General features: G+C 45.9%; 1 protein-coding gene across 1 annotated transcript in view; it reads right to left on the bottom strand.

Annotated features, from left to right (window-relative positions):
• Positions 1 to 1,921: 1,921 nt before the first annotated feature.
• ANKEF1 (ankyrin repeat and EF-hand domain containing 1) overlaps positions 1,922 to 11,622 on the bottom strand; it is a 67,454-nt gene continuing 57,753 nt past the window's right edge. Inside the window, exons 8-10 of the mRNA XM_044291258.1 lie at positions 4,992 to 5,188; positions 3,775 to 3,894; positions 1,922 to 2,071 (exon numbers count right to left, since the gene is read on the bottom strand). Of these exons, the coding sequence (XP_044147193.1) occupies positions 1,922 to 2,071; positions 3,775 to 3,894; positions 4,992 to 5,188 (467 nt within the window). The remainder of the gene's footprint in view (positions 2,072 to 3,774; positions 3,895 to 4,991; positions 5,189 to 11,622) is intronic.

The following is an 11,622-nucleotide window of genomic DNA, read 5'->3' as shown; positions in this document are numbered from 1 at the left end:
CTGCTGCGATGTCTGTGAACGGCCGGGAGCTCCTCCTACTGGTAAGTGACAGTTCTTTAGCAATGCGCCGCACAGACCTTTCACTTACCAGTAGGAGGAGCTCCCGGCCGGACACAGACATCGCAGCAGCAAGCAGGTAAGTATGAATCTTCTACTGTTGAGACCGCACACTGCCACCAATGTTACTGCTATAGAGGGGGGGGGGGGGGGCGATGGTGGTTGGCACACTGTGCCACCAACGATTTAATACAATAGAGGGAGGGAGGGGGGCCGATGGTGGTTGGCACACTGTGCCACCAACGATTTAATACAATAGAGGGAGGGAGGGGGGGCCGATGGTGGTTGGCACACTGTGCCACCAACGATTTAATACAATAGAGGGAGGGAGGGGGGCCGATGGTGGTTGGCACACTGTGCCACCAACGATTTAATACAATAGAGGGAGGGAAAGGGGGGGCGATGGTGGGCGCACACTGTGCCACCAACGATATTCAAACTGGGGAGGGGGGGGCTGCCCCCTGCTGCCTGGCAGCCCTGATCTCTTACAGGGGAATATGATAGTACAATTAACCCCTTTAGGTGCCGCACCTAAAGGGGTTAATTGTGCTATCATATCCCCCAGTAAGAGATCGGGTGCTGCCAGGCAGCAGGGGGCAGTCTTGTACAAAGTTTGTAGTGTATTCTAACCTGAAGCGTCCCCATCATCATGGGAACGCCTCTGTGTTAGAATATACTGTCGGATCTGAGGTTCACGAAGTAGCTCATATCCGACAGTATATTCTAACATATAGGCGTTCCCATGGTGATGGGGACGTTTCAAGTTAAAATATACCATCGGATTGGAGAAAACTCCAATCCGATGGTATAAAAGAACTCCAGACTTTACATTGAAAGTCAATGGGGACGGATCCGTTTGAAATGGCACCATATTGTGTCAACATCAAACGGATCCGTCCCCATTGACTTGCATTGTAATTCAGGACGGATCCGTTTGGCTCCGCACGGCCAGGCGGACACCAAAACGACTTTTTTTTCATGTCCGTGGATCCTCCAAAAATCAAGGAAGACCCACGGACGAAAAAACGGTCACGGATCACGGACCCACGGACCCCGTTTTTGCGGACCGTGAAAAAAAACTGTCGTGTGCATGAGGCCTTAGTTTTACTCTTTTCTTTATACGTTTTTATGCCGTAGTTTGCTATTTTTTTTTTTTTTTGCTTTTTGTCAAATGACTTGCCCCCAGTAAGGTCAAAATAGACTTTTGGGATGCCCTTCTATACAGTCCATTCTTCCCTAAGGAGGCTGAAGGAGAAAATGTAAAAAAAAATTCAAATCTGAGTCATCTTCGCCCCGCTGACCCTTGTAACTGATCACATGACCATTTATCCTGATGTATTATATCACAGTGATCACAGGGCAGACTACATTGTACGGTATCAAAGAACAATCGTTTAAAGGGGGTTTCCAGTATTTAGATACTGATGGCTCAGTGTAGGCATCAATATCATTTCGGTGGGAGTCACGATCGGTGATCAGCTATTCAGGCCTAGCCCCAGCGCCGGAATGATACAGTTCCATCCCTTGTGTAGTGGATCGAACTGGTTACTGTGGTGCTACTCCTGTTTACCTGAATGGGAGCAGTGCTGCAGAGCTGTGTCGTTCTGATGCCAGAGCTATTCCTTGAGCTGATCTTGGGGGTGCGGGGTGCTGGACCTCCTCCGAACAGAGCACAGAAATACTGGAAAACCCCTTTAAGAAATGTATTCACTGTAAAGTCGCACCTTAGATATTGGCAATGTAAGTACATTCCGATGATAGAACTGACAGTGAAGGCTATGTTCTTTGTATCTCACATTTATTCCTTGTAAACTGACATGTAAACTTGACCATCACAGGTTTTCAAGCGCGCATCGATGGATCCCTATTCCACTAGCAGCGCCAAAGATTTCTCCACTAAATTCTTGCTGAACGGCATCTTGAAGTTTTCAAAATCAACTTCATATGTAAATCGCTCCCTCTGAGTTTCTCTCTTCCGGATACCATCTGATGTTGACGGCTCAGTAATCCAAACCTTGGAAAATAAGAAAACGTTATTAATGATTGATATACAGAGGAGATTACAGGGGTTGTGCCACCAATACCAGTTACCCCCTATCCTCAGGTTAAGGCCTCCTGCGCACAAACGTTTTTTTTCCGTTTTCAGTTTTTTGCGTTCCGTATACAGACCGTATACGGAACCATTCATTTCAATAGATCCGCAAAACAAAAAAACAGGTAGTCCGTATGCCTTCCATTTCCGTATTTCCGTTCAAAGATAGAACATGTCCTATTATTGTCCGCATAACGGACAAGGGTAATACTGTTCTATTAGGGGCCAGCTGTTCCGTTCCGCAAAAAACGGAATGCACAGGGATGTCATCCGTTTTTTTTGAGGATCTGTTTTTTGCAGACCGCAAAATACTAAAAAAGCCATACGGTCGTGTACAGGAGGCCTAAGTGTTTGATTGCTGGGGGTCCAACCGCTGGAGACCCTACTGATCACAAGTGCGGAGTACAGTGCTTGCATTAATCCCATAGAAGTGAATGGAGCAGTGGACACACAGGCATGGGGCAGTTCAGCAGCACTTGAGGACCCCTGCTCTCCTGATCACTGGTGATCCCATCGGTTGGACCCCCAGCGATCAAACACTTATTTTCTGTCTAGTGGATAGGGAATAAATGATATTAGTGGCACGACCCCTTTAAAAGACTGTCCTAAAAGGGACAAATAACAATCCAGATACACAAATTGTCTACTGTCAACTCTGTGAAGAAAGTTATGGATCCAAGCGATATTCATGAACATATAGCTGTTCACAGTCACAGTACATTACTGGTATGTTTCAAGCCCGAGCTACTTGAGAAACCTTGGCGCGGTGCTCGGGCTCAGACATGTTCTCCATAGTAGGATATGTTGGCTAATCTCTCAATTTTATCATCAGTTTGAGGGTTTAGTAAGACCGCAGAGTGTACCTGTCTTTGTTATTATTATATTGTTATATTGATTATTACATCCACATATTTGCTATCTTGTGTAGGATGTCTATTATGGTACTTGTGGTTCGCTGCGGGCATCCTCCACTGTATGCATTTTTGCTGGGGATCGCCATTAGCAACGGACCACAACTTCAGGATTTGCTCCCCTGCATATATGCACGACTGCATGTGGGTTTGAGCACTTCCTGCCTGTTTAACACCACACCATTCTTTTCATTTATTCTAATATGTTGTCCCGTTGTGTAGAAATTTGAAGCTAATTAGCCCCTGGGTGCAACAAGGGCAGCGCCGTTGCACCTCAGGTTCTTCTCCTTTGCATTCCCTGACGCTCCCCCAGGCAGTGAAGAAGTATTCACAACTGGCCCTGAAGTCTAGCGACAGAGCGTTTGGGGCAAACCCTGTACAGGGATGGAGACCGCCAAGCGCTCCAACCCACATTAAGGGCCAGGTGAGAGAACATCTCTGTTGGTGAAAGGGAGGAGTCTCGGGTTCAACGAGGTGCAACAGCACTGCCCTCGTTGCACCCAGGAGCTAAGCAGCATAAAACAAAAAACGGATTTCTACACAATGGGGCCACATATTTAAATAGGACCAAGACCATTACAATGTACTGACTAGTGCGCATTACGCATGTATGTTGGATTCCTAATGATGTATCTGGTGACATAAGTCATCTTGCAGTTCCAAGACACCACACATTGAATAAGGAATTTACAAAAAAAAAAAAAAGATTCTTACTGTTTTTGGTACAAACGTTATATCAACTTTCTTTGCTTCTTCCAGCGTGATAAGATTATTGAGCTGAACCATGGCGCTCTTCTCCTTTCTTGGAAGCAGAACCTCTGAAGGCTTTGATAACTGTCATAGACAAACAGGATCATTAGAACCACGTACAACTTGGGCAACTAAGCCAGTTCTACTAGTTGGATAAATCTCCTCCGGTATTACAGTCCTTGGAAATCGAAATGATGCTGAGGCCCCATTCAGACGACCGTATGGCCGCTGTGCCCATGTTGTGGACTGCAAACAGCAGGCCCGCAAAACACCACGGGCACCATGCTGCAGTGTGGACCCATTGGCTTGAATGGGTGCGCGGTCTGGAACATACAGCAAAAGATGGAACATGTCCTATCGTTTGCGGTGCGGAAACACTCAGAAGGCCTTCTGGTCCGCAACATGGGCACGGCAGCCATAAGGTCATCTGAATGGGGCCTATGGGTGCATTCACATCACTGTATGTATTTTGCGGTCTGCAAAACGTGGATCCCCAAAAAAGTCAGGTGACGTACGTGTTGCATCCGTTTTTTTGGTGGACCCATTGAAACAATGCCTATTCTTGTCTGCATACCGGACAAGAATAGGACATGCTCTATCTTTTTTGCGGGACAGCGGAACAGACATATGGATGCCGACAACACACGGTCTTTGAAAACAATTGGTCCACATCCAATAAGCCAAAAATGCGGATCGGACGTGGACCAGAAATATGGTTGTGTGACTGGGGCCTTTTTTTCGGGTCCGCATCTGAGCTGCAGTTTTTGCGGCTTGGGTGCAGACCCATTCACTTCAATGGGGCTGCAAAAGATGCGGACAGCACTCCGTGTTTTGTCCGCATGCTTTGCTCCGCATGGTTTGGCGGACAAGAATAGGCATTTCAACAATGGGCCGTTCCGCAAATTGAAGAAGGCACACGGACGGCTTCCGTTTTTTTTGCGGATCCGCGGTTTGTGGACCGCAAAAAACGGAACGGTAGTGTGCATGAGGCCATAGACAGCAAAAAAATAATATATGGACACACAGACCCAACACGGCTCCATGACGGAAATCATCACGGAGGCATCACCGACCACCTTTTCACGGATTTTAGCACAGACACGCACGTGTGAATGAGGTTTTACTCTGCATCACGAAATCAAGTTGTAGAAAACAGATACAAGAACAATTCAAAAGTCTACCTCTCGCTTCGCAGACATGACCTCTGGGACTGCAGGGGTTTGTGGCTTAGACAATGCTTTCGATTTGCCTTCCATTCTACCTCTCCTCTTGCCCCCTTTCTTTTCTTTTGGTTTTGGCAAGCTGTCCAGTTTGGCCTGAATCAAGTCAATCAGTCTATAATCGGCATATGCTTTTGCCACATCAAGAACATTTTGTCCTATGAAGATAAAAGAGGATCACAGGTAGGGGATGACGTCTCATGATCTGATAGGGAACACGTTTCCGTCACTCAGCGGACTGACATAATACATGGATGACATGACACTTACATTTTAAGACTTAAAGGGGTTGTGCAGCCTGTTTATATTGATGACCTACCGTCAGGATAGGTGATCAATATCTGATCTGCGGGGACACAACACCCGACGCCCCTCCCGGGCAGTTATTTGAAGAGGAGATGGTGCTCCATGCGAGAGTTTTGTTGTGCTAGAACTCTTTTCAAATCAACAGTAAAGTGATCAGTTTTGCAAAAATTGGAATAATGCCTATACTTTTGGAGGTAAAACAAGATGATTTTGTCTGCTGCTCTAACTTCAGATTTTCTAATATGTGGCCAACATTAAGGGGTTTGTCTCACTTCAGCAAATAGCATTTATTATGAAGAGGAAGTTAATACAAGGCACTTACTAATGTATCATGATTGTCCATATTGCCTTCTGTGCTGGCTGGATTCATTTTTCCATCACATTATACACTGCTCGTTACCATGGTTATGACCACCTTGTAATCCAGCAGCAGTGGTCGTGCTTGCACACTACTGGAAAAAGCACCAGTCTGTGTGTGCTCCCACAGTCCCGGCCACCAGAGAGGTCGGCGCTTTTTCCTATTTTCCTATAGTGTGCAAGCACAACCACCACTGAAGGATTGCAGGGTGGTTGTAACCATGGGAACGAGCAGTGTATAATGTAATGGAAAAATGAATCCAGCCAGTAAAGGAAGCAATATGGACAATTACAATACATTAGTAAGTGCCTTGTGTCGACTTCCTCTACATAATAAATGCCATTTGCTGAAGTTTTAGGTGAAAGACCCCTTTCTGACGGCTGTAGATGTAGAATAAAAGACTGATGTATTGTTGCTGATAATCATAAACAACAATTAAACCCGACTCCATAAAGAAACATTTTATCTGCACTGATACATTGTAAGGCTACTTTCAAACTAGCGTTTTTTTGCGGATCCGTCATGGATCTCCAAAAAAGCTTCCATTACAATAATACAACCGCATGCATCCGTCATGAACAGATCCGGTTGTATTATGTTTTCTATGGCCAGGACGGTTCTGTCATCAACTCCATTGAAAGTCAATGGGGGATGGATCCGTTTTCTATTGTGTCAGAGAAAACGGATCTGTCCCTATTGACTTACATTGTGTGTCAGGACGGATCCGTCTTGCTCCGCACCACATCACGGACAGAAAAACGCTGCTTGGCGATGGGGATGCAACCAAACAGAACGGAATGCATTCTGGAGCACTCCGTTTTATTCAGTTCAGTTTTGTCCCCATTGACAATAAATGGGGACAAAACTGAAGCGTTTTCTTTCGCTATTGAGATCCTATGACGGATTTTAATAGCGGAATTGAAAATGCTAATGTAAAAGTAGTCTACCAAGAAACTGTATCAGGACAGCAGAGAGATTTGTGCTCTAAAGAGCATCTGTCAGCAGATCTGTCCCTATGACACTTGCTGACCTGTTACATGTGCACTTAGCAGCTGAAGGCATCTGTGTCGGTCCCATGTTCATATGTGAAAATGAAAAAAATTATGTTTAAATATATGCAAATGAACCTCTAGGAGCAATGGGGGCGTTACCGTGACACCTAGAGGCTCTGCTTTCTTTGCCGCACTTTCCACTTTGATTGACGCCATCGTGATGAGGTTTTCACCGCCTGGCCCTGTCAATCAAACAGCAGAGTGAGCGGCAGTTGCAGAGAGAGCAGAGCCTCTAGGTGTAATGGTAACGCCCCCGTTTCTCCTAGAGGCTCATTTGCATATATAAAAACAGAGTCCATATTTACTCTTATGTACTGACACCAAAATAATCCATAAAGAAGTGTGTGAAATCATTAATGTTCATAGGGGTTTTACAGGATTAGAAAAACATGGCTGCTTTCCTCCAGAAACGTGCCACTCCTGTCCACAGGTTTGTGCAATCCATTCACTTCAATAGAGCTAGAGCAATCGCAGATTTAACATGGACATGGACAGGTGTAAGCAGGGGCGTTGCAAGGTTAAAACATTCGGGGTCTGGGCCCCTGATGTTTTGTCCCAGGCCTCGAATGTCCTGCCTGCCAGCTAGAGACAACCAGGCTCGGACTGGCACACAGGTGAATCCCCCGGTGGGCCTCTGAGCAGGGTGGGCCCCTAGTCTCCCACCCCCTGCACAAGTGGCACATAACACAGTAGACTTACTGCACTACATACATATATACAATGTACACTACGTGCAGAATTATTAGGCAAATGAGTATTTTGACCACATCATCCTCTTTATGCATGTTGTCTTACTCCAAGCTGTATAGGCTCGAAAGCCTACTACCAATTAAGCATATTAGGTGATGTGCATCTCTGTAATGAGAAGGGGTGTGGTCTAATGACATCAACACCCTATATCAGGTGTGCATAATTATTAGGCAACTTCCTTTCCTTTGGCAAAATGGGTCAAAAGAAGGACTTGACAGGCTCAGAAAAGTCAAAAATAGTGAGATATCTTGCAGAGGGATGCAGCACTCTTAAAATTGCAAAGCTTCTGAAGCGTGATCATCGAACAATCAAGCGTTTCATTCAAAATAGTCAACAGGGTCGCAAGAAGCGTGTGGAAAAACCAAGGCGCAAAATAACTGCCCATGAACTGAGAAAAGTCAAGCGTGCAGCTGCCAAGATGCCACTTGCCACCAGTTTGGCCATATTTCAGAGCTGCAACATCACTGGAGTGCCCAAAAGCACAAGGTGTGCAATACTCAGAGACATGGCCAAGGTAAGAAAGGCTGAAAGACGACCACCACTGAACAAGACACACAAGCTGAAACGTCAAGACTGGGCCAAGAAATATCTCAAGACTGATTTTTCTAAGGTTTTATTGACTGATGAAATGAGAGTGAGTCTTGATGGGCCAGATGGCTGGATTGGTAAAGGGCAGAGAGCTCCAGTCCGACTCAGACGCCAGCAAGGTGGAGGTGGAGTACTGGTTTGGGCTGGTATCATCAAAGATGAGCTTGTGGGGCCTTTTTGGGTTGAGGATGGAGTCAAGCTCAACTCCCAGTCCTACTGCCAGTTTCTGGAAGACACCTTCTTCAAGCAGTGGTACAGGAAGAAGTCTGCAAGGTAAGAAAAACATGATTTTCATGCAGGACAATGCTCCATCACACGCGTCCAAGTACTCCACAACGTGGCTGGCAAGAAAGGGTATAAAAGAAGAAAATCTAATGACATGGCCTCCTTGTTCACCTCATCTGAACCCCATTGAGAACCTGTGGTCCATCATCAAATGTGAGATTTACAAGGAGGGAAAACAGTACACCTCTCTGAACAGTGTCTGGGAGGCTGTGGTTGCTGCTGCACGCAATGTTGATGGTGAACAGATCAAAACACTGACAGAATCCATGGATGGCAGGCTTTTGAGTGTCCTTGCAAAGAAAGGTGGCTATATTGGTCACTGATTTGTTTTTGTTTTGTTTTTGAATGTCAGAAATGTATATTTGTGAATGTTGAGATGTTATATTGGTTTCACTGGTAAAAATAAATAATTGAAATGGGTATATATTTGTTTTTTGTTAAGTTGCCTAATAATTATGTACAGTAATAGTCACCTGCACACACAGATATCCCCCTAAAATAGCTAAAACTAAAAACAAACTAAAAACTACTTCCAAAAATATTCAGCTTTGATATTAATGAGTTTTTTGGGTTCATTGAGAACATGGTTGTTGTTCAATAATAAAATTAATCCTCAAAAATACAACTTGCCTAATAATTCTGCACTCCCTGTACAGCACCTCATCCAGCCTATGTTCATGTAGAGGAAAGCCACCAGTGTCCTCTTCTCCCCAGGACCTACCTTCTCAAGGTTGCTGCTGCAAGGACCACCATATTTAATCATCTGGTAGCATCTTACTGCTGTGTGAGCAGGTAATATTTGAATGTATCTGTATAGTGGGCCCCCAAAATAAATTTTAATGGTAGGCCCTAGGCACCCCAGTCCGACACTGGATACAACGGTATTGCCGTTCTCAGGACCACAATACAATTTAATCTAATGCAGTGGAAGATCTGAAGGACCTGTGGTGACATCACAGGTCATGTGACCAGTAAAATAGGCAGCGGTTGAGTAGGACCTGCGATGATGTCACCATCATGTGACCAGTGCATGAGAGGACTGCAGTGTAGAGGAGAAGAAGCTGTGGTAAACTCTGCTACATGAGGAGAGGTGAGTGAAGGGAGAGGCAGAGCAATGCTGGGAGTTGTGGTTATTTAACTGGGACTGTATGTTAGGGCTGAAGGTAGGGATGTTATCATGGGACTAAATGTTCAGGAGTGGTGTTGTTTACATGGAGATGTGTGTTGGAGGTGGCTGGGGAGTGGGCCATGTTATTTACATGGGACTGTATGTTGGAGGGGGCTGTGGGAGGGAGTGATGTTACTTACATGGGACTGTATGTTGGAGGAGGCTGTGGGAGGGAGCGATGTTATTTACATGGGACTGTTTGCTGGAGGGGGCTGGGGGAGGCAGTGATGTTATTTACATGGGGATGTATGTTGATGGCGGCTGTGGGAGGGAGTGATGTTATTTACATGGGACTGTATGTTGAAGGTGGCTGGTGGAGGGAGTGATGTTATTTACATGGGACTGAATGTTGAGGGGTGATATTTACATGGGACTGTATGTTAAAGGCGGCTGGGGAGGAGGTGATGTTATTTACATGAGACTGTATTTTGGAGGGGGCTGAAGATAGAGAGGGATGTTATTTACATGGGACTGTATATTGGAGGGGGCTGGAGACATGGTTTGATGTTAGGCTACTTTCACATTAGCCTTATTTACATGGAACTGTATGGAGGAATGAGGAAAATAGTGTTATTTACATGGGACTTTATGTTGGAGGGGCTGAAGGGAGGGGAGTGATGTTATTTACATAAGACTGTATTTTGGAGGGGGTAGGAAAGATGGTGTGATGTTATTTACATGGAATTGTATGGTGGAGGGAGGAATATAACTACAGGGGGCACTGCAAATCCAGGGGACACTATAGGCATTCTTATTACTACTGGGGGCTCTATAGTAGTGACTTATAGATCCGCCTTATTTCTACTAAGAGCACTGTGGGGGCCTTCTTACTACTGAGGGGTCTGTAGAGAGCGTTATTACTACTTGGAGAACAATAGGGGGCCTTATTTCTACTGGGTGGCTCTGTGAGGGTATTATTTATACTGGAGGGCCCTTCTACTAATAGGGCATCTTGGGGAGCGTTATCATGGTTGGGGGCACTGTAGGGGGCAGTATTACTAATGGGGGCATTCTTGTGAAGCATTATCACTATTATGGGGCACTGTAGGGGGCAGTATTACTAATGAGGGCACTCTAGAAGGGAATTACTATTGGTTGGACTATGAGGAGCACTATTACAATGGGGCAATCATTTTTCTTCAGGGTAGTATTTGGGGGTATTGGGGAGCACAGTGAGCTCCAGGTTGGGGGATGATGTGAGGAAGCTAAGATGTCTGTGTGTTACACTCTGCAGAGACGAGGCAGCTGAAAGAAGATGATGACAGAGAAGATCTACATCGGCGGAGACGTCACCTGGGAGGCCCTGGATGTAAGAGGTACGTACTGCTGTACAGCAAGCACAGCAAAATGCGCTGTGTGAGGGGAGGGGGGTAGAAACTTAGAGAACTAGGCCATATTCATTGGGGCTTGGGCCCTGGATCTTTTGAGACACTAGCAACGCCCCTGGGTCTAAGGTAGTTTCTGAAAAAAGCAGTCATGTTTTTATAATCTTGCACAGTTCCTTTAAAGGGCATCTGTCAGCAGATTTGTACCTATGACACTGGCTGACCTGTTACATGTGCACTTGTCAGCTGAAGGCATCTGTGTTCGTCCCATGTTCATATGTGCCTGCATTGCTGAGAAAAATGATGTTTTAATATATGCAAAAGAGCCCCTATGAGCAACGGGGGTGTTGTCGTTACACTTAGAGGCTCTTCTCTCTCTGCAACTGCTGCGTCCTCTCCACTTTAACCCCTTAGTGACCACCCATATGTGTTTTTACGGTGGTCACTAAGGGGCCCAGTCTAAGCACTGCACGGGTCCCCCGTGCAGCGGGGAGCGGGTACCCGGCTCTCACATGAGAGCCGCAGCCCTGCTCTAACAGCCCGGAACGGCAGGAGTGCAGATCCGGGCTGTTTAACACTTTACATGCCGCAGGCAATTGCGCTCGCCACATGTATTGTGCTGACGGAGGGAGCGGACTTCCTCTGTCTCCCATCAGCACCCTGCAAATGTGATGGCGGTGTGCCGATGTGTGTGAAAGCTGCCTTGGGGCCTGATGTAGGCCCCAGACCAGCCTTCAGTAATTTCCAGCAAGCTGCGCCT

The sequence above is a fragment of the Bufo gargarizans genome, chromosome 4 (assembly GCF_014858855.1).
Source record: "Bufo gargarizans isolate SCDJY-AF-19 chromosome 4, ASM1485885v1, whole genome shotgun sequence".
Lineage (NCBI taxonomy): Eukaryota > Metazoa > Chordata > Amphibia > Anura > Bufonidae > Bufo > Bufo gargarizans.
The sequence above is the reverse complement of the archived record's forward strand: the minus strand, read 5'-3'. Positions and strand labels throughout refer to the sequence as shown.